This window comes from Dromiciops gliroides, chromosome 4 (genome assembly GCF_019393635.1).
Source record: "Dromiciops gliroides isolate mDroGli1 chromosome 4, mDroGli1.pri, whole genome shotgun sequence".
Taxonomy (NCBI): domain Eukaryota; kingdom Metazoa; phylum Chordata; class Mammalia; order Microbiotheria; family Microbiotheriidae; genus Dromiciops; species Dromiciops gliroides.
In genome coordinates this window covers 486,417,017-486,440,627 of record NC_057864.1, presented here as the reverse complement: position 1 = coordinate 486,440,627, position 23,611 = coordinate 486,417,017, and the positions used below count along the sequence as shown (strand labels likewise).

General features: G+C 48.3%; 1 protein-coding gene across 2 annotated transcripts in view; it reads right to left on the bottom strand.

The window, feature by feature from the left end:
* Window positions 1–13,105, bottom strand: part of INPP5D (inositol polyphosphate-5-phosphatase D) — a 133,700-nt gene extending 120,595 nt beyond the window's left edge. Inside the window, exon 1 of one of the 2 annotated variants that reach the window (XM_043964523.1) lies at window positions 12,867–13,105. In XM_043964523.1, the coding sequence (XP_043820458.1) occupies window positions 12,867–13,000 (134 nt within the window). In that variant the 5' untranslated portion in view covers window positions 13,001–13,105. The remainder of the gene's footprint in view (window positions 1–12,866) is intronic. The other variant, XM_043964522.1, reaches the window with a different exon arrangement.
* Between the last annotated feature and the right edge of the window lie 10,506 nt (window positions 13,106–23,611).

Below are 23,611 nucleotides of genomic sequence, written 5' to 3'. Positions count from 1 at the left end.
TAGCCTTCGATGGTTGGCCCCACAAGAGTAGATAAAACTCTGAACCAAAATAAATGAGTGATAAATATACACAGAGCACAGTGCATCACTCATCTCACGCAGATGACTTATTTGTAACTTCTCACTGATGAATAGGAATTAGTTGTTGAAGAGAAAGGGTGTGAGACATTTTGTAATAAGGTCAAAGGAAGGGGCAATGCATATCTAAACTTGTTGAAGTGTGCCTTCTTCTTTGCTTTATGATCACAGGATTATAGATTTGTTGGTGAAAGGGACCTGAAAGGACATAAAGTTCAACCCCCCCTCATCTTACAATGAGAAAACTGAGGTGAAGTGAACTCAGGGTTAGAAACAGTTAACTCAGAGAACAGTGAAGCAGCCTATGGCTGAGTGTGAGAGGGCTGTGACAGGTAAATAAAGAAAAGTCCAAATAAAGTATGAATCAGACAGAAAACGGGCTGGTCATGTGGACAAAATAGTGGGGGGCTCAAATGCTCCACTGGCATCTCCATGAGGTCAAGGGAAATTGAGGAAGGCCCCAGCATGTTGAGTAGATTTCCCTCATCCCTCCCTCATCCCTCCTTCCCTCCCTGAAGTACCTTCCTTTCCACGTCAAATCCAACCCAGGCAGGAGATATACAGGATGGGAAGTCAAGGATGGGTCATAATCTTTGCTAGAGGGAACACGGACATTGACAGCCTCATGGCTTGCTTGGAATATTTGAGTCGGAACATGGAGTATACCCCAAGACAGGTAACTCTGGATGAGTGAGCCAGCGGGCATCTGTTGCTTTCTAGCATGAATACTACCAAAGATCTAGGAGTGCTTCGGTATAGAAATGTCCATCCATCGATATAGATTGCAACCCACCAGTAACTCCAAGTCTATGGGTTTTGCCAAAGTTCAGACAAGTTTAGTCGCTTGCCTGGGGTCATGCAACTAGTAGCCATTGGAGGTAAAATTTGAACTCAGGACTTCTGGACTTTACCCATCACCTCAGGCTATCTGACCAAAGCAAACAGTCTGAAAAAGAGCTGGGTGTCATAGTCCCAGAACTGCTGGACAGTAGCAAGGTCTCTATGTCAGTGGGCTTGTTGGCAGAAGGAAAAACACCATACCCACATTGGGGAAAACAATAGCAAAAACAATACAGACACAGTCGTCATCGTCGTGCTAATTACAGTGAGTGCCGGTGCGCCATTAACTCTGAGGGGGGCAAAGTTCTTTCCACATCTTGTCTCATTTGACCTGCAATCCCTCTGAGGGAGGCATGCGTGTTGGTGGAGATAGTGTCTGAAGCCAGACCTTCCTGATCCCAAGACCAGCATTCTTTCTACCTTGCTACACTCCTGAGAGAGCTTCCCCCATGCTCAATGGAATCCAAGGGTGCCCACTCTCTATTTACTAACTGTAAATAATAACAACAACAATAACCAGCACTTAAAGTTTGCAAAGTACTTTACAAACATTCTCTTATTTGATTCTCACAGCAACTCTGAGAACTGGGCTATTATTCCTGTTTTACAGATGCGGAAAGCAAGGCAAACAGAGGTGACTTGCCCAGGGTTATACATCTAATAACTATCTAAGATAGGATTTGAACCCAGGTCTTTGAACCCAGGTGACTCCAGACCCAGCACTATACTACTAGTATACCACCTAGCTGCCTTCTATCCGAATAAACAGAACCCAAGATTCTCAGGCTGAGCAATGAAAGTCCAGTCTCTTAATTTTAGAAATGAGGAAATTGAGATCCAGAGAGGAGAAGTAACTTCCAAGCTCACACAGGTTGTAAGTGAAAGGGCTAGGATTTGAATCTGAGTCCTCTGATTCTACATCTTAATGCTGGTAGTGAGTCATCCAGGTTAACTCTTTCCCACATTGGTTTCCCTCTAAAGCTTTTCTGGAATGTAATTCCATTCCACGAATCCCAACCATAAATTCAAATGACCGAATAATTGTTAGCACCTGCCAAGCTCAGTGCACAGTGCTAGGCACCATGGTGGATAACACAAGACTGAATGCCTTTCATTTGTTCAGTCCTCTCTATTCTCAAAGTATTCACAGCATCCCCAAACCTGAGAAATGAGATAGTCCCCAAATGTGGCCAGGCCCCTGGTCAGTGCCTTCAGAATCCTCACGGGAGCCAAACCTGAGGGCCAGTGGCTGACCAATGGCAAGACCAAACTGGATGATGTTGGGATTACAGCCAAAGGGGATCAGATGGTTAGGATTTCAGATTCACTTTCCCAGAAGGGCTGAGGTGTCTAATTTGACCACAGGAGAGGGAGTGGCAATGAGCTAAGATGCCAGATAAAACCACTGTGTCCCCTCTTTAAGATCTGATCAAAATGTTACCTCTTCCAGGAAGTTTTCTCAGATTCCCTAATTGGGAATAAACCAACAAGTGTTGACTAAGTACCTACTGTGCGTCATGCACTACGGATACAAAGACAGAAGTGAGACAATTACTGCCTTCAATGAGTTTCCACTCTATTGATTCATTCAACAAGCATTCACCATGTGCCTATTCCACGCCAGGCACTGGATCTGGCACTGGGTACAGATACAAAGAATGAAACAGCACCTGCTCTGAAGGGGCTTACATTCTAATATCTTTCTGATGGGCACTGTACTCCATATTTGGTCTGACAAGGGTCAGAGTACAAGGCAATGATGATCTCCCTAAATCCACCCCTTCTTCCTGACTTCCATCTTTCTGTCAAGGGTACCACTCTCCTTCTAGGCACCCAAGAGTCATCCTTGACTCCTACCCCTTCCTCACCATTCCCATCTAAGCAGTGGCAAAGCCTTGTTAACTTCACCTCTATGACATGGCTCCTCTCCTCTGGACTACTGGGTCTCACGCCCTCAGGTCTCTCCTGGCTCTTATCTCCCAGTTCCACACAGCTGCCAAAGTGCCATTCCTACAACCCGCTTCCAATCACCACTCCCCCGCTCAAGAAGCTCTAGTGGCTCCCCATTGCCTCTAGGATCAAACCCAAACTCTAATATTTGACAGAATACCAGGTCCTAAATCCTCCACTAGGTGGCTTTATCTTCAATCCCAGCCCTCTTATCTGCTTCCACTTCATTTGCACAGAATGCATTAGATCCCAAGCTCCCTGAGGGCAGGGACCACCTGGCACAGTGCTCTGGTTTCTTGAATAAACCAGGAGAACATTAGCCTCTTGAGGGAAGGGACTGTTTCATTCTGGGCTTGGTGGCCCCAGGACCTGTCAGGGAGCATCCCTGACACATACTTGTTGAGAGAATGAATTGAATGAATGCATCCATGGGACAGTCAGTCGGGGGAAGGTACCTCAACTGGTCCACCTGGATGGGACAAGCTCTGCCTGAAGACCTACGGGCAGCTCCTCAGGCCTGTGATGTCAGCATAGCACAGGGGAGACAGAGCTTGGCCCGGACTGCAGGATCCTGGGGCCAAATCCCCTCCCTCCCTAATCTCAGCTTCATCTGTAAAGGGGTGGGGCAGGACCAATGGCCTCTGATGTCCCTTCCAGCTCTAAACCCATGGTCCTTTGATGCCCACGTTACCAGGGGGGAAACCGAGGCTCAGATGGAGACTAGACCAGCTTCCAGGTGCAGCAGCGATCCCCCCAGACCAGGCTGGACTTGGCATGCTGTAAAGCCCCACATACACAAAAGCCAAGGCCGGGTTTGATTCGTTGTCAGTCCTGAACTCCAATGCTGACAAGGCCAGCCTGGTATAGGCCCTGTTGGGGGACCGTCCACGGCAGCTGCACAGACCAGCAGACTCTCCCAGTGTGAGAGTGGCAGGCAGGCCAGTGGGGCCACAACCCAGGCAGCTTCTCTTCCCACCTCCCACCTCGAGGAAGTGGAGTCGGTCTCTGCAGCGTCATCATAACAGACATTTCTATAGCTCTTTCAAGTTCACCAGGAAAAGCACCACACCCGAGGTGGGGCATTGGGGGTGGGGGAGGGGCAGCGGAAGAAAGAACCTCGGGTCACTAGAGCAGACAGTGGCTAAGAACTGGGAGCAGACCAGGGATTTCAGGAGTACAGAGAATTTCCTAGTGAGGAAATTCCCTCCCCCAATCCTGGTTGGCACCTTTTCTTTAGCTTATGGTCTTAGCTGCCTGATCCCTTGGGACCAGCATCTGTCAGATTCGGGTCTTAGATCCAGACCTTCCCAAGCTCAGAGTTCTAAAGCATCTGAGGATGCAGCCCAACAGGCGTTGGCACCATTCCTCCTACACTGTGCTCCATCTCCCACCTCCAGCCTGTGCACTTGGCTGTGCCTCTTGCCTGGCATTCCCTCTCTCCTCCCCTCTGCCTCTCAGAGTTCCTGGCTGCTCTTAGAGCTCAGCCAAACACTGCCTTCTCCATGAAGCATTTCCTCATCTTCCCTGTTGCCAATGACCCCCTCCCCCAAGTTCTCCAGGACCTTGTTTATACCCTCCTGCAAACAAGAGTCCTCCCTCTGCTCCACAGAGGGGTTTGGCTCGATTTTGCCACTGTCTCCCCAGAGCCCAGCACGGTGTCCAGCACACAGTAGGTACTTTATGAATGCTTGTTGCTGGCTTGACGTGTGTGGACTAGTCCCACCCAACCCCAGCAGAAAGGAAGCACCTTGAGGACAGCAGGCAGTATGCCTGCCCTTCTAGCGTGGGTCTTGGCACACAGTAGGCATTGAATAAATGCATCATGTCTGACCCGATACACTGTGAGCCCCTTGAGGAGTCCATCTCATTTTGGCCTCTGTATCCCCTGCACAATGCCCAGAACACAGTAGGAGCCTAATAAAGGCTTGTAGCTTGATCTAGCCTTCAGATCTAGATTTCCTGACCTTCAGCTTTTCATCTGGGGAAGAGTTTTGGGAGATCCAATCCTATTACAGCCATGTCAAGTACCAACCGGTCCATTTAAAGAGGAGGAAATGGACACAGAGATGAAGTGACAAATGGCCCAGTGGGGACTAGAATCCAGCCCCTGCAGCTGATCCCTGTCCTGTGTCCATCCCTCTCCCCACCCTGTGAAGGGCTCCCTGCTGAGTCATGGGGTGATCTGTCCTGGCCTTCCTGCCTTCCTTCAGAGAAGGCGGAAAACCCTCCCCACATCTCCTCAGCCTCCCAGGCCCTGAACTTCTGAAGAGACTGAGGCAAACCCTGGCAGAGGGAGGGGGGGGGGGTCAGTTTTCTTTTTATCTTTCCACTAGATGCTCTTGTGACATTTCCTCCAGCAGATATGTAAATGAGGGAGAGGTGAGAACCACCTCCCTCTTTTTGGGCTGAGAACAGCCACTTTATATGCAAGTGAGAGAGCCCCAGCTCTAAGGGCTCGGATGAGGCTTGAACATAGGAGGTGAAATCCAAACCTTGAAAGAGGCTGGGGATTGTGGGAGGCACAGATGCATTCAAGGCCCGGCAGCAAAGGAATGGCAAAGGAATGGAGGTCAGAGATGGCAGAGACTTAGAATGGAGCATGAGGAGAGGGGAGTGATGGAAACTCAGCTTAGAACAGGTGACCTTATCATAGATAGAGTTCACAGAGCCCTTGAACTTGGACAGAAAAGAAACCAACAACATTAGTCTTTTCACTAACTCCCAACTGAAGTTTAGAACTTCCTTTATTTAAAACCATGATTCCAAGAAGAGGTACACAAACCTCAGCAGGCTGAGTGCCTAATGGCTCTATGACACAGAAAAGACTAAGAACCTCCAGTTTAGAAAGCTAGATTGGAGCCAAATCGTGAATGACTTTAGAGACCAGACAGAGAAGTTGGTACCTTATACCAAACCCTGGGAGGGAGGTATTACAAATATTCTTATCTCTAACCTAGAATGAAACAGGGACTCGGAGAAGTTGGCTTCAGACATTTCCTAGCTGTGCAACCCTGGGCAAGTCACCTAACTGCTGTCCAACCTCAGTTTCCTCATTTGTGAGGTGGGGACAATAATAGCACCTACCTTCCAGGGTGGTTGTGAGGATCAAATGAGATATTTACCTGGCACACAGTAGGTGCTATATAAATGTTAGCTATCATTACTATTAAAATAATAGCGACTTGTCCAAGGTTACACAGCTCCTAAGTGGAAGAGACAGGATTCAAAGCCAGGTCATCTTGCTCCACATCCAGCAGGATCAGAGGGCAGTGGAAGGACAGATGTATGTAGTATATGTGTATATAATACAAATTTTATATGTGTATATATATATATATATGTTACTGATATATGCAAAGTGCCTTTGTAAGAAGCCTCAAAAACAGCATGTGAAGGTTGGCTATTTGGCACCCTTGAAGCAGACCCTCTCTGAGAAGCTCCTCACTGAATCACAGATGTGGAGCGAAAGGGACCTTAGAAGACCCTTAGTTTTCAGGTCCCAGCTCAAGACGTCTCGTCTCTTCCTATTGAGGGAGCATCCTCTTTTTTTTTGGCGGGGCAATTGGGGTTAAGTGACTTGCCCAGGGTCACACAGTTAGTAAGTGTTAAGTGTCTGAGGCCGGATTTGAACTCAGGTACTCCTGAATCCAGGGCCAGTGCTCTATCCACTCTGCCATCTAGCTGCCCCAAGGGAGCATCCTCTTTACAAAAGGAATCAAGGTGGAGGATGGAGCCAACTCCCCCACGCAGACACCTCTGTGTGGAAGGGCAAAGGGCCAGGTCAGAGACGTCCCTAGAGAAGACCCCCTTACACCCTTGGGAAGAGGTTACTCTATTTGTGAGATAGATGCAAACAGAAACAGCAGCATGATTGGGGGAACGACGAAACAAAGTGGGCTGCATGAATGGAATGATGAATGTCTTCACTGCGCTGTAGGAAATGATGAGTCTAAAGAATTCAGAGAAACCTAGGAAGACTTGTATGAGCTGATAGCAGAGCAGAACCAGGAAAATAATAGGCATAATGGACCTCAACAATGATGGACCTGAGGAAGAGGGGAAAATGTGTCTTGCTCCCTTCATTCCAGGGGTGAAGGACTTTGGGTTTGGAACACTGCATACATGGTCAGATTAATTTGATTAGCTTTGATGAATTACACCCCCTCCCACACACACACACACACACACACACACACACACATACTCCTTTCCTTTTTTATTCTTGATTATGAGATAATTCTCTGGGGAGAGCAGAGGAAAAGATATATTTGAAAGAAAGTGATGTAAGAAATATCAATAAATTAAAAAAATAATAAGTTCTTCTTTCACAACATTACTAATGTGGAACTAGGTTATACATGTGCAATCATGTAAAACATCGGATTGCTTGCCATCTTGGGGAGGGAGGAAGGGAGAAAAATTTGGAACTCAAAATCTTTCAAAATATTGATGTTGAAAATTGTCTTTACATGTAATTGGAAAAAAATACTGTTAAATAAAAAAAAAACACCAGGATCAGTTTAAAAAATAGTAACAAAGCAGGTTGGTATATTACCTTGCTGCAAAACACATCTAAAAACCAATGATAAAACATGCTATTTATCTACTTTCAGAAAAGTGATAAACTCAGGGTACAGAATGAAACCCACGTTTTGGGGTGTGGCCAATGCAGGATTGGTATGGCTTGACTACTTTCTTGCTGCAGGGGCTGCCCTTTTCTTCTTTTCTTCAATATGGGGGGGCTAGTGTAGTATTGCCCCCCAAAAAGAAGAGAAGAGGTTAATTGAAGCATTTTTTAAAATGTACCGAAGAGAACAGCTGGAAGCCCAGAAGAAATCACAGACAAGCAGGACAGCTCTGAAAGGTACAGGATGAATTTGTTATAGACTTAAAAGGAAAAACAGGTTGTACAGATTAGAAACCTGCAGTTTCATGTACAACCTGCTTTTTTCTCTTCTATTACGTATGTGGAAATGTTCATCTTATTCGGTATTTGTTGAGGTCAGAATAAAATTAAATTTAAAAATAAACAAAACATCTCAAGAGGAGCCTATTCTGCCTTTGGAAGGATTTCTTTTGTGTGGGGGGAGGGGGAGAGGAGGCAGAGTGGGGGAAGGGACCCTGGTCAAAAGCCCAGAGCTCATCCAGCCCCAATTCCCTTAATGTTGCCTTGAGGCAGCTCTCACAAAAGATGTGGGGCAAACAAGGGAGCCAGCCCTTGAACCTACATTCTGAACTGGGCAGGTATAACACACATACCCCTCTATCCTAGGCTCATGCAGGCCCAACCCACAGAGAGTGATTGGCTCCAGACTTGGGAGAGGACAGTTATATTGGGAGATATTCCCAATGTCAAAGCTGGATGGGGCATCAGTGGCCGCCATCTTGTCCCACCCATACCAACCAAGAATCCTCTCGACTTCTTTGGCAGATTTTCACCCAGTCTCTCTTTGGAGACCTCAAGAGACAGGAAGCTCATCAGCTCTGGAAGTTCTTTCTGACATCACTCCTAAATTAAACAGCTAGTCTCCTTAATTAAATAATTAAAGCCTCAGCCCAACAGCATAGTAGGTAGAGCGTTGGGCCTGGAATCAGAAGTCCTGTTCAAATGTGACCTCAGATATTTATTAGCTGTGTGACCCTGGGCAAGTCACTTCACTTCAGTCTGCTTCAGTTTCCTCATTTGTAAGATGGGGGAAATAATGGCACCTACCTCCCAGTGTTGTCATGAGGATCAAATGAGATCATTGGAAAGCATTTAGCATATAATAGGCACTATATAAATGGTAGCTGTCAATATTGGCTATGAAGAAATTGGCTTCTTTGTAAATTCTCATTGCTCCTGGCTCCATCCTCTAGGGAAATGCAAGACAAGTCAAATTCCTCCTAAGCCCAATTTCCTGCAAAGACTTGAATCCAGCTCTCCTCTCCTGCCCTGCCCCCAGAAGCGCCTTTTCTCCAGGCCAAACACCCCCATTTCCTTCAGCGGGTTCTATTTATGTATGCGTTCAAGGCCCACCTCTTCTGGTCACCCAGAAGGGAGCCCGGTCCTCCAGGAGAGCTCTAATGGGAAACAATCCCCCCTCCCCTTTCCTGGAAGCCCTGTTCCTCTTAACACAGCCCAAGATTCCACTGAGTTTCTTGGCTGCCATGGGTCCTGTTGACTCGCGTTGAGCCCCCAGGAGATAGAATCTCAGGTCCCAGACTCTCTGATCTGAGATGGACCTCAGAGACCACCTAGTCCAACCCACTACTGTAAAGGAATCTCTTCTTCTATAGTCCCAACTAGCAGTGATACAACTTGTTCAATGGGATACCCCCAAGGATGGTGAGCTCATTACCTCCCAAGGCAACCTGCCCCTTTTCCTCTTATCAGAGTTATAAAACATATTCAGTCCCCCTTCTAGGCCTGTAAACACTAAGGACAGGGGACAGTATCTCCTTTCCCATGGGCTTCCAGCCCAGAGCCTTGCACATAGTAACTAGGAATTTATGGTTGAGTGACTTCATGAACGAGGGAATGAAGTAACAAGTGAATCGGTGAATGTGTGGCTAGCCATGAATGAATGAATGAATGAATGAATGAACAACGACAAGCTTCAATAGGAGGAAGGTTAAATCTGCCACCAGAACTCCATTCAGTACAAACACAGATCCCATGGAATACCAGGGTTGCTTTCTTTATAGCAAAAACCCCTAGATCTATATCCTGAGCTCTGATCTCTTTCCCGAGGTCACCAAATGCCTGCTGGACTTTCCCCTTGGATGCCCCATGGGCATCTCAAACTTAACATGCTCAAAACAGAAGTCATGGTTCCCCTGCTTCTGGGTTCACAGTTCCTTCTAATTTCGCTTCTGAGCAGGGCAGCGCCATCTTCCCAGGCAGCTGGACTGGCCACCCCAGACTCTTCCCTCAGACCCCCTTCCCTTTCCCATCAGTCAGCAGTTCCAACCCTGATTCTTGGGTCAAGTTGTCCATTTTTCCTCTCTCTCTCTCTGTTCCTTTGCCATAACACCAGTCACCCCCAAGCTTGAAAGGACTCAATTCACTGTTTCCACAGCTTCTCTCACTTCCATCCCTTCTTTCCCTTCCTCCAGACTCCTCCCTTGTTTGAGATCTCATTTCTTCCCCAGACTGCCCCTGTGGCCTCCCAACTGATCTTATTTCCAGTTGCCAAAATCCTTTTTCTAAGTCGCAGGCCTGACTGTGTCACTCCCCTCTGGCTCAGATATCTCTCAGACTCCCTCTTGCCTCCAGGATAAAACACCAAGAAGGCATTTCAGGCCTCTTGCAGTCCAATAAATGCCAACTGCTCCAGCATCATTTCTCATCCCTTCCCTTCCTATTCTCCATGTCCAATTCGAGTCAAACATTTATTAAGCACCCACGATGTGCAAGGCTTTGTGTTAGACCCTGGAGATAAAGAAGCAAAAAATTTAAAAAAAGGAACTTAAATTCTACTGGGTATAAATAAGTACACAATAATTTGAGAAGAGAGAGGACCCTGACAACCAGGGAGAACAGGGGAGGGCTCTTTCAGGTCCCTTAACGAATCTCAGAGGGAGCTAGGGACTCTAGAGGTGAGGAGAAAGGGCATTCCCAGCAGGAAGCACAGCCCAGACAAAAGTCCAGCATTATTCCAGCCACACTGGTCACTGGTGAACAGAAACAAATTCTATCTCACTCGCAGGCACACACAAAAAATCCCCTTGAAACATACATTTATGTACGTATAGGCGCATGTATCTAGTCTGAGACCTCTGCCTACCACACTCGATAAACATTTATTGACTTGAACTTTTGAAGTGTCATCTTTAGTGGGGAAGGTGGGCACGGGGTCAAGAATTATCCTTCAGCCCAATCCATGTAGACAGTCTGGGCAAGTCAATCCACCTCAGTCTGTTTCCTCATTCATAAAGTGAGAAGGTTGGACTCAATGACATCTGAGGTCCTCCCCCAGCTCTAGATATAGAATGCCATGACCCCCAAACCTCAGGTTCCTCCTCAGTAAAATGAGGGGCTTGACTTCCACAGCTGCAGTAAGGAAAGGTTTTGAGAGGCTGTATGGGGCTCTAGGGATAGAGGAAGGCTGTTTCCCCTTTCCTGTGACTCATTTGCTTAATTTTCATGGGGGTGTGGGGCAGCTAGATGGCGCAGTGGTTAAAGCGCTGGCCCTGGAGTCAGGAGTACCTGAGTTCAAATCCAGCCTCAGACACTTGACACTTACTAGCTGTGTGACCCTGGGCAAGTCACTTAACCCCCATTGCCTGGCAAAAAAAAAAAAAAATTCATGGGGGTGTCTCTGGGTGAGTGCAGGAGCTCCAAGTTAATTTTCTATGGGCAGATTGATTGGTCAATGAGATTGACTTATTAAGTGCTGACTTCGAGCTGGGCACTGGCTCCAAGACAAACTGATAGCTCAGTGTCCTTCCCCTAGACGTGCCAGGACAGCCAGCCAATCAGAGGCCATGGGAGCAAGGACTAGCTGGCCCAGAGCCCACCCCCTGCACCTTGCACACGATTCCCAGCTGGGACGTGTGTCTCTGCATCCTGTACTTCCCCGCTTGCCTCTCGAGAACTCTCCTTTCCCCTAAGCCCACTGAGCATGCCATCTGCACAGAGTAACCCTCTTTGCCCTTCCTTCTATCCTCCATGGGGGCTGTCCCAGCAGAACAAACTCCTTGGGCCTCCTCTCTTGCATGTTGCAGCTCATGTGAGATGGCACCTCTGCCCAGGCCAGTTTACTGACCCTGGTGACCCATGAAGGACAAGGAGACACACCAAGTACTTGGCGGTAATAGATCAAGCAACAGATGGCAAGGATTTTGGGGGGGAGGGACAGGAAGGGGACAGAATAGTGGGGTAAAGGAGGGGAGACGGGAGAGGTTGAGAGACAAGGCTTAAAGCTACAGGCACGTTCGATTTCTTTTGACCTTGCCTCGGAGAATGCCATTTTAAGATGTTTTTAAAACCATTTTTTTCTGACTGATCCAACCTCTCTTCCTTGACTGTTAATTGGAGGGTCCTGGTTCCAAGGAAGTATGCATTCTTATCAGGTAATCTCAGGCCTGAGTTTAGAACTTGGCCTTTTTTGTTTGGTTTTTTTTGGTTTTTTTTGTGAGGCAGTGGGGGTTAAGTGACTTGCCCAGGGTCATACAGCTAGTAAGTGTCAAGTGTCTGAGGCTAGATTTGAACTCAGGTCCTCCTGAATCCAGGGCTGGTGCTCTATCCACTGCGCCACCTAGCTGCCCCCAGAACTTGGCCTTTTTAATGCCCCCCCCAAAAAAAATTTCTGAGGGGTATATGTGTGTGGTGGGGGGGAAGGATAGTTGAAGGCTCTCAGCCCTCTACGGTCTACTCTGCCTGCCTAAGATCAGAGCTTGGACCTTGCCAGAAGAGGCCCAAGCACCACAAAAACTGACCCAACATCTCCAGAGAGTCTGTTGGAGAGAACCTGAGCCCTGAAGGGGACTCTGGGAAAAGCTCCAGGCAAGCAGCACTCCTGCAACCCTGGGGGACAGATGGAGCCCAGGAGAGAGGATGAGAGCAGGCAGCTCTACAGCTGCAAAGGATCATACAGAGTCATAATCATAATAACATCGAACCAAGAAATCCCAACATCCGGAAGCCCCAGAGCAGGCCAGGTTTTCTTGTGTTGTTGGGTGGTCGTCACTTAGAGCTCAGAGCAACCTTGCACACCATCAAACACGGCACCCTCACTTTACCAATAAGTCAGAGTCAGGATTTGAACCCAGGGCATGGGATCATCTAGTCCAACCCTGTCACTCTACAGATGAAGGAACTGAGGCCCAGAAGAGGAAGAGGCTTGGCCCAGGTCCCGTGGTTCCAAACTGAGGACTCTGCCCTGCTCCCCATGGCCCCGGGTGTCCGTACACCTGCCTGGCCCTGCCACCAAGGGTCGGGATGAGGGATGCGGACGTGGTGGAGACAGGCGAGGCCAGGGCAGGCCCTGAGGGGAAGAGGGCGCCGCACTTACAAGACACAGAGCGCGAATGCTCGGGAGATGGATTCGCTGGCCCGCACTAGGAAGCTCCCGTCCTTCCCCGTCTTGGAGAGCAGCTCCTCGGCCTTCGAGCGGGTGATGTTCCCATGATTCCAGCAGTGGACCATCGCCGGTGCTTCAGGAGCGGGACTGCGGGCCCAGCCCTGCCCGCTCTCCTCCAAGGCCACGCCGGGCAAGGGAAGCCCCCGAAATGTTCCGGCTGCTGCCCCCCGCGCAGCTGTGGCTCCCTCACTGCCTTGACTTCCTGTTTCAGCCGCTCTGAGAGGGAAAGGAAATTGAGCTGTGGAGGACTTCCTCATTTCAGAGAGAGAGAGAGAGAGAGAGAGAGAGAGAGAGAGAGAGAGAGAGAGAGAGAGAGAGAGAGACACACACACACACACACACAGACAGAGAGAGACAGAGACAGAGAGAGACACACACACAGAGAGAGGCAGAGACAGAGACAGAGAGAGACACAGAGAGAGACACAGAGAGAGAGACACACACACACATACACACAGAGACAGAGACAGAGAGAGGTGCAGAGAGACAGACAGAGAGAGAAACACACAGACAGACAGACACACACACACACACACACACACACACACACACACACACTAACCTTCTACCTAAGGCCCCACCCTAACATTCCATCTCTCCAATTCTTCACACCTTTCTCTCTCTCCATCAAATGAGGGCATCTCCTTTGGGTCCCCATTGTTGCCACTTGGTTCTTTTCTTTCTGCCCCAAGAATGGGTCACTTAACCCTACTGATAGGGTGACTGCACTTACTCATAAGGTTAAAAACAAAAAGAGGGAGCTGAAATGCCCTCTCCCCTGCTGTCTTCTGGAGGAAGCCCGGCCTACAGGCTGGCAGAGGTAGAAACTTTCATGTCAGTATTTACTGAGGGATTATAAGATAAAAAATGGTCTAGTGCCCATCTCTCAGGGGCTTCCACTCTACAGGAGGACCCAGAAGTTGCTCAGTCCCCCCCCCCCCGTCCCTGCCCAAGAATCCCTCGGCCACATCTCTGACGAGAGGTCCTCTGGGGAAGGGGAGCCCATGGCCTCCCCAGGCAGCTCAGCCCCTCCTTATATAAAACTGAAGTCTCAGAGAAATCTACTCCCCCCTGCACATACAGGAAAGCAGCTCTCCTATCTCTCTTCCCCCTCTCAATCCCATCTGCTCTTGCCCAGGCCCAATACCCCCAGGCCAATCCTCATTTGGTATCCCATTCACCTTCAGCATTTGCTCTCTAGGCCAGACTTTAAAGGGGGAATCACAGCCTTGCTCTGATGGCAGAAATGCTGGCAGATGAGTCCTGGCTTATGCCTCCTAGCGTCAGGTGCTTCCTTGAGGCTGATCAAAGATTCAAGACAACTTGGATGGCCACTGACAGAAAAGGACCATCAGAAGCGTGGGGAGAATAGAGGGGGAGGGGTCTCCAGCCTCAGAAAAGGTAGTGTCAGTTGCAGGTGGTCAGAGCTGACCTGTTGCCTGACCCAGGCGCAGTGAAGAGATGGAGAAAATCCACTCACCTTAACCCAGTTAGAAGTAAGGGCCGGGTACCCTTTGGTAAGGAAGTGTCTCTCAGCAGCTGCCTGGAGCCTCTTTGAGAGACACTCAGCTGGAAGTGAGAGCAGAACCCCAAGAATTTGAGGAATAACTAACTCCAGGCTCAGGCTTAGAGCTAGTCTGACTCTGAATGCGATAACTCCTTCTAGGGCCTGAATCTGAAAAAAAGGATTGAGCAACAGTCCTCATAAGTGGGCAGCCTGAGAAGTCTAACGCCACAGGAGTGCTTTGCTCCAAGAGGAGCGAAAAGGGATTAGAGCTTCCCCAGGTGGTGTAAAACAAGCCAGAGGAACACCTGTGGGGGCGGAGCTTCAGTAACTGATGGGAGCCAGAGGCAAAATGACTGACAGCTGAAGAAGCAGAGCCTCATTTGAGCCAGCTGGGAAAGCCAAGAAGCCACCGGATCACACAACGGACCCACCCTGGGGATCGTGGGTCCTTTCTGTCTGCCCTGGAGCTGAGACCTCTGATAGGTACTGTCTCCCCCATGAAAATGTCGGCTCCCTGAGAGAGCAGGGGGCTGGCGTTTCTATTTGTACGTTCAGGGTTTTGCACACAGTAAGCGAGTGACAAATGCTTTTCCATCCATCCATCCATCCATCCATCCATCCATCCATCCATCCATCCATCCATCCATCCATCCATCCATCCATCCATCCATCCATCCATCCATCCCTCTCCCTTTCTGGTACAGGAGCCTAGGAATATAATTGTTTCCCATCATACTTCCGTTGAAAGAAAGATGTTAGCTATGTGGCCCCACTCTGGATCAGGCCTTGGCCTTGACCTTGGCAGTCTGCTGAAATAAGAATGGAGCTGATCAACAGAGGCAGGGACTTTGGAACTCCTCAGGGCAGCTTCTGAGGACTGGGCAGCCCAGGAGCCCAGCCCCAGGCCCCATTTCCTACCTTGGGGCCCATGACACAAAAGAACCCATGGGGGCAGATCGCTCTCATGATACCTTCATTCATTCCCCTTCTCCTTCTTGTCCCTGTCTGCTGAGTCAGAGCTGAGCCGGGAGCCCCAGCCTTGCCCCAGCCCTGAGAGTGAACCAGGCCCCAGGGAAACATTCTCAGAGCAGCACTTTCATCTTTGGAATCTCGTTATCTCCCATCCAGCACCAGAGCAGGCCAAGAGGAGGAAACCCATGGGTCCCCAGAGGGCATTCTGGCTGCCAAGGCCAGGGCTTATTTTTATCCCTTGGTTCCCATTTCTTTCTATCTCAATGGGCTCCATCTGTTGACCTGGATGTCCCACCCAGAACGCTGGGGCAGGAGATCAGGAAAGTGCAGGACGCTTCAGCCACCATTCTGCCAAAGCAAATTTCCCTGCCTTCCTATGCACACATCGACTGTTCAGAAAGTGACCCAGTTGCTAGATCGGGCCTTCAAACTCTGCCCCCAATCACATAGGAAGCATGGACACAAAGCCCGAGAAGCTCTGGACAAAACCCAACTTAGCACACCCAGTCCCTGTTCTAAAGGATCACAGACTTGGGGGTCATTAAGTCTAACCCCCTCATTTAACAGAGGAAGAGTCTGAGGCTCAGAGAGATGGCTCATAAACTCAGATGCTCCGATTGGGGGTGTCTGGTCTGGAGTCAGGAAGAGTTCAAATCTAGCTTCAGATACTTGCTAGCTGTGTGACCCTAGGCAAGTCACTTCACCCTGTTGGCCTCAGTTTCCTTGTTTATAAAATGAACTGGAGGGGCAGCTAGATGGCGCAGTGGTTAAAGTACCGGCCCTGAATTCAGGAGTACCTGAGTTCAAATGCGGCCTCAGACACTTGACACTTACTAGCTGTGTGACCCTGGGCAAGTCACTTAACCCCCATTGCCTGCAAAACAAACAAACAAACAAAAAAATGAACTGGAGGGGGAAATGGCACATCGCTTTGGTATCTCTGCCAAGAAAACCCCACATGGGATCACAGAGAGTTGGACGCTAACAACAAGAAGTTCTGATGCCAGATCCTGGGGTCTTTCCACTGCACTACACTGTCCGTCATTCACAGGGCTGCTTCTGCCTCTAAGAATCTCTGTCACCTCCTATAATAACGATAACAACTATGACGGCTTTGCTCCTGTTAATCATCTCCATTTTATGGATAAGATAAATGCTGTGCCCTGGATGTCTCATATGTACATATATATATATATATATATATATATATATATATATAGACGGCCACTTTTCCATGGGTGAGATTTTTCTGGGCTCAGTAGCTATATTTTTTCATCAATGTGGGACACTCCCAGTATGGAGACTCTCTTCACTGATATCCCTCAGCTGCTTATCTACAGCTCAGAGCCTGCGAGGCACAGAGAGAGGCTTGCCTTGTGGTGTGGGCAGCACTTCAGGAGGAAGCCAAGGGCCTTGGGGAAGAAAGGCAGTCCAGGCCCGAGGGAGGAGCAGATCTCCCCTGGAGGAGGTGCTTTTGCTCAGGCCTGGACCTAGGTAAGGGCGACTCTGGCTGAAGCCAGGGGAGATGGAAGGGGAATTTCATAGGGAGAATGCAGTGTCTACTCATGGACAGGAGAACTGAAAGTAGGGAGAATACTGCCCACCTTATTTGAAATTTGCAAGTCACCCTTCCCCTAAGTCCTCCTCTCTGGGCCTCCACTTTCCTTCCCGTTCCTGTTCCCCAGGCTGGACAAAAATGGGAGAGAGGCTGGCCTCAGCAGGGCCTTGGGCCAGCCCAGCCATCCCTTCCCGGAACCCACCAGGCTCTGCCCACTGACCAAAAAGAGAAGCCCAGGATGAGGAGAGAGAGAACACTGGTCCCAGGGGTCCCCAGACACGACTTCTGGGCTGCTGCACAGACTCCTAATGCTCCCTGGGGTGGTGTGGATGCCTGCAGACCTCCGATGGGCAGCCTTTGACCTGGAAGGGTTCCATGGTGCATTTCTGTTCCTTGTAACCACAACAATAATAACTAACATCTACAGAGCACGTTAAGGTTTGCGAAGAGCATTCTCTGTTATCTCATTTGATCCTCACAGCAACCCTGGTCTCACAGATGCTGGTATTGTTCCCATTTCATAGATGGAGAAACGGGAGCAGACAGAGGTAAAGTGACTTGCCCAGGGTCACACAGCTGAGAAGGGACTGAAGCAGGATTTGAACGCAAATGTTCCTGTCTCCACATCCACTGCTCTGTCCACTTTACCATTTCAAAAGCAGACATGTATCAGGTGCTTCCGAAGACAGTCTTGTTTAGTGTTGAGGATGGAAAGGCAAAAGGATCCCTGACCTCATGAAGCTTATAGAGCTGATAAGCAGATTCAAGCTAATTTCAAGGGGAGGAGATCACTAAAGCTATGGGGAAAGGCCTTGTGGAGTGGGGAGGGGGCGGGGAGGCCAAGCTCTGCTTTGAAGGAAGCCAAGGATCATCCAAAGCAGAGGTGGGCAAGGAAGGAGGCCATCCCAACTGGGCAAAGGCACAGAGGTGGTGGATGAGGTATGCAGGCGAGGGCTAATGCACCACTTTGGCCGGAATGGAAAGTATCTGAAGAAGAGAAATATAAAAAAAGACACTGGCAATGTTGGTGGGAGCCAGAGAGTGAGGGGCTTCAAGTGCCTCACTGAGGGATTTATATAGGATCCTAGAGGCGACAGAGAGACATCCAAGCTTTTTGGTAAAATTGTGTGGCAGCTGTGCAGAGGGTGGGCTGCAGAAGGGAAAGATTGGGAAATACTTTTGAGGCTACTATGGTGACCCAGGGAGGGGACCTGAACCAAGGGAGAGGTCGTGTGGGTGGAAAGGAAGGGATAGAGAGAGGTAGGAGATGTGGAGATGGGAGCCCCGAGATGTGGCCAGAGATCAGCTACCTCAAAAACTGAGCTATCTAAACATAAGCACCACCTAGGGAGAGGTACTTCTGGGAGGGCCGGCAAGTGCCTTGAGTTGTTGTAGAAGGACCCCAGGAAACTCAAGTTTAACCCTTCAAGTAGTTGAGTTTTTGACCTGTGGCTAAACTTGGTCACGGCCTAGGACCTGCGGATCAGTCATGGGCCAGTAGCCTTCCTCTTGACTCTCGTTCCATTGGGTCTCATGGGAGGTCATCCGAAGGAGTACAATGCCCCATCCATGTCTACTCATCCTATGAGCCTCATGTCCACAATCTCCTGTAACTCCTCCAGATGGAGGCCACCCAAAGAGTCCCACCTTCCTCCCAAACGCTTGGAGAATAATGGAACACATCTATTGGTTATTTATGCATAGAGGGTTGGCTTTGGAGTCAGAATTCCCCTGTTTGAATACTCCCTCAGGCACTTACTAGCTGTGTGGCTCAGGATAAGACACTTAACCTCTCTTTCCTCAGTTTCCTAAAATATAAAATGGAGTTAATAATAGCATTACGTCTCAGGGTTGTTGAGAGGCTCAAATGAGATAACATATAAAATGTTCTGTAGGGGCAGCTAGTTGGCACAGTAGATAGAGCACTGGCCCTGGATTCAGAAGGACCTGAGTTCAAATCTGACCTCAGACACTTAACACTTACTAGCTGTGTGATCCTGGGCAAGTCACTTAACCCCAATTGTCTCACACCAAAAAAAAAAAAAAATGTTCTGTAAATCTAAATCACTGTATCAAGTATTGTTATTATCTTGCTCAATTTCAAGCCTACCTCCTTTCCCAATTATTTATTTCCAGGATTAGACATTTTATGCCCATCTTTGTGCAGAAGTCATCTCTGTTACTCCCACCTCACGTGTTGCTTGAATTAGAATTTGTGAAATGAATCCCCCACCTAGTAATTCCTCCTTCATACCTTCTGAATGCACTGGTTTTATGTTTCTGCTGATAAATTAGGGGGAGCCTGTAAACTCCCTGAGGGCAGGGACTGTCTAATTTTTGCTTTTGTGTCCTCAAAGACTGGCAGTGTACCTGGTACACAGTAGGTGCTTAATAAATGTTTCTTGCTTGAGCTGGATATTTCATCTCTCAAGAACAAGCAATTTAATTTCCTGTTCTCAGACTCGAAGTCAGAATCCCCATATCAGACTCCAGGCCATTTACTGGTTCTGCAAGACTCAACAAGTCACCTTGATCCCAGTGGCCAGTATCAGCACTGTTGGGTGGAAAGTGCATAGAGGGAGATGTGGGCTTTGTGGCAAGAGAAACTTCTTAGCAATGGGAATTGTCCCAGAGTGGGTGGCCTCCTTCCAGAGGGGTTCAAGCAAGAACTGGAGGACCAATTTTCAGGGCTAATGGAGAGGGTATTTTTGGTTAGGTATGGCTTAGACTTTAGTCCTCTTCAGATCTCTGACAAATATGAGGTCCTGGTGCTTCTGAGCCTCAGTTTCCCTATCTGTAAAACAAGTTCATTCACAAATCCCTGCCTCCCTGGGGCTTTAGTTCTTAAATATCTAGCATGGCTTTGAAGTGAACTAAGTCATACCTTGTGGCACCCCAGATACATCAGAGGGCTTCCATGGGGACACCCATCACCTCAGAAATGAGAAACTTAGTAAAATGACTTGATTTGAGAAATGGCTTTTCGAGGAAAATGTGGCATCTTCCATGAACTGAGGAATGGCTGAACAGCCTGTGATATAGGTTATAGTGGAATAGTATATCTGTGACATAACTATAATGGAATATTATTGTGCAATAATAACAACAGCTAAAATGTATATACTGTGTGCCAGGCACTTTGCTAAGCACTTTACAATTATTATCTCATTTGATCTTCACAACAACCCCGGGAGGTGGGTGAGATCATTATCCATTTTACAGATTGGAAAACTGAGGTAAACAGAGGTTAAAGTCACTTGTCCAAAGTCACATAGCTAATGAGTGTCTGAGGCTGGATTTGAACTCAGATGAAAGCAGGAAGAATTTAAAGAAATGAGGGAAGACTTCTATGTAATTGATTAGAACAAAATAAGAAGCAGGAGGACAATTTACACAATGACTACAATAATGTTAATGGGAAAAAAACAACATTAAAAGGATACTGAAGTCTGAGTAACTGTAATGACCCATGTTGGTCCTAAAGAACAGATAATGAAGCATATCTCCCTTCTCTTGGAGGAGATGAAGGAACACAGGGGCAGAATGTTGCATACACTCACAAATGGAGTTACTATTGGTTGTTTGTGCATACCCATTTACTCTTTGTTACAAGGAAAGTTCAGGGCTGGGAAAAGAGAGAGGGGAATATCCAGATATGACTATTGTAAAGACAAAAGGCATCCTATCAGTCGGAGAAAGGCTAAACAAATTGTGGTACTTTAATATAATGGGTCCAGGTGAAATTATGACAATGAAGAATACAGAGAAGCCTAGGAAGACTTTAAATGAATGGATGCAGAGTGACGTGAGTGGACCCAGTAAAACAACATACATGGTGACTATGACAATAATCATAGAAATGAATGTGTGAAAAAAGTATCTGCTAAGTGCTGGTCTTGGGGATGAGCCTGACATGCGGGGCTTTGAGCTCAAGTTCTAATGGAATGGAACCCGTGACTCAATGGTCAGTTACAGGGGACTGTCCTCGCTGGTGAGGGTTGATTGCTGAGGGGTGGGGTTGGTGAGAGCTGGATGAGGACAGGTCCTGGTGTTCTAATTCTAGCTTCAAAAAAGAAGATGCTGGATTCCAGACTTTCTTCAGATCCTCAGAAGGAGAAAGACTCTGACACGTAGAGGAGCCAGCTCTTCGCTCATGTCCCTTTTCCCAGCTAGCCACACTAGAGCCTTTGGAGAATCGCCCCTTGGCTGAGACCTGAGATTGTTTCTTTGTTGAGCTGAATTATCTCACTCCCAATGAGAGGGCTCATCCGCTCTTTGTCATCTGGTATGCATTCTCCTATGTATACTTTCTCTGATTTCTGTTTCACTAGTGACTTGGATAAATGGGTTTAATTGTATGTTCATTGTAGAGTCAGGCCTTGGTTAAATACCTTGGGGGCTTTCTTCTCCACTAAAGGGCAACAATCAGAAGCTCAGAAGCTCAGTTTGAACCTCAACATTATATCCCCCTAGACTCATAATATTAAAGGGAGCAGACAGATGTGATGCCAGCCTGGTGCCTCTTTCTGATAAAGACAGAGGGGCATCCTTTGGCCCCAAATTGCTGCTTTCTCTCCTGTCAAGAATCAAATTCTCGGGGCAGGTAGGTGGTGCAGTGGATAGAGCACCCGCCCTGGAGTCAGGAGGACCTGAGTTCAAATCTGGTCTCAGACACTTAACACTTACTAGCTGTGTGACCCTGGGCAAGTCACTTAACCCCAATTGCCTCACTAAAAAAAAAAAAAAAGAATCAAATTCTCCCTTGGAGAAGGGGAGGGCAGGGAGACTAGAGAGAGATCTAGTTTTTCCTCCCTTTGAACTACGTCCGGACAGAACCGTGTGGACTCATATAAGCTATATGAGCAAACCAATAAAACCAAAGCCATGCCCACCCAACCCCCAGAGAAAAATAACATATATAGGAGAGCCATAGCCAAGGGGTGAGTTTTTGACTGGGAAGTCAGAGTGAATGGTGATTGGAGTTTTAGGTCACTTGAAAAAAAAAGGAATGGGAACAACAGGGAAATGGAATACTGTGTAGTTAGAAGGATCAAGTTCGGTCCCCAAAAAGGAATGAGAAAGTGTGTCTCCCTCCTTTCTTCTCAGAGGTGGGGGACTATGGGTGTGGGACATTACATATACTGTCAGACTTAGTTGTTGAGTTGGTTAGTTCTCGCTTTTTTAGTCTTTGAAGCAACAGAGTGGGGAGGGATAGATTTGGAAACAAAGGTGAAGGGAAAACAGAAAATGTTGCTAAAAATAGCCCCCAAAGTGTTATCGGCTTTCTTGTTAAGGAAGGTATGCTTTCTCTGCCCTCCACCGGCCTCATCCTTTGAGAGGGACAGTGTACCCCCATACAAAGCAGGTCTGACTCTGGGCCGACGTGAAGGAGGAAGGGAGAGGTAAGAGCAGGAGGATATTTAGCAGTTCCCAGAAATGAGAAGGGGAGGACAAAGAAGGGGGGGCATCTTGCCAGCTCTTCCCCTTCCCCCCACCTGCAGCATGGCAGGAAGACGATTGCCTTTTTTGAGCCAAAGAGGTGAGGACCTTTGGTGAGTGGGAAGTGGTGGGGCAGAGGTGGAAGGAGGAGAGCAAGCTTGGGTATGCCAGGGGATGGCTGGGCTTCTGAGAGCCCCTCCCTCTATTCCTCCTTCAGCTGTGGCTCCCTCTTTATCACTGGAGGGTCCTCTGGGGCGCTGCAGCCTTTCATCAAGCCTCCTTGTCAGGACTCTTGGGGCTCCCTGGATGCTGAGCTATCCATGATCAGACTGAAACTTTAGGGCTATCAACTTGGCAGCTGTGTGAAAGATGTTCTGGAGAGGAGAGGGAGAGACTTGAGGCAAGATAGACAATGAGATGACCGCTGCTCACCTATTATCCCTGTGAGAGGTGCTGAGGGCCAGATCTAGGGAGGGAATCAGGGTCCCAGGGCCTGCATCATCAGAGGGAAAGAGGGAGGGTGGTATTCCCCCCGCCCCAAAGGGCTGCTTGTTGGTCCCTTTTTTACCTAATTCAGTCTTTTCACTGTCAGTCTTACAAGGTGAGTGGAGAGAAGGGGTGTTGTATCCTCTCCTTCCAGTGGAGTGTAAGATTCTTGAGGGCAGGAATTGTCTGACTTGTGCATTTATATCCCTAGCTCCTAGCATAGACCCTGGCAAAGAGTAGATGATTAAAAAGGCTTGTTGAATGGAATTTATTGGAATGAGATGTTACCTTCAATCCCACATGAATGAATGAAGGAATGAAAAACACATGTAAGCACCTGCTTTGCGCAAGATGCCCTGTTGGGGATCCAGAGGGCTCTCCCCACGGAGAACGAGGGGCTCACTAAGGACACTTCCCTTTCCCGGGGGAGATCTCCACTTGGCTGAGTCGTCTCACTAGAAGAACAGGCATGGCTCTTGTGTGATGCTTAGTCTGTCTCTGGGCATCACACTGTGCCTGCTGGATTCTTCCATCTCCTGCCAGGTCTCACTGGAAGCCCCTGCAGAGCCGCCCTTCCTGCTGGGCCATCTCACTCGTCCTCTCCCAGAACAGACCTGACATGGCTGCCTTTCCCCTGCCCTGCTGTGGTCGTCTGGTGGCTCCCCCCATCTGACCCTCGTAGTCCTTATGCTGCTGTGATAAGGGCTCAAATTG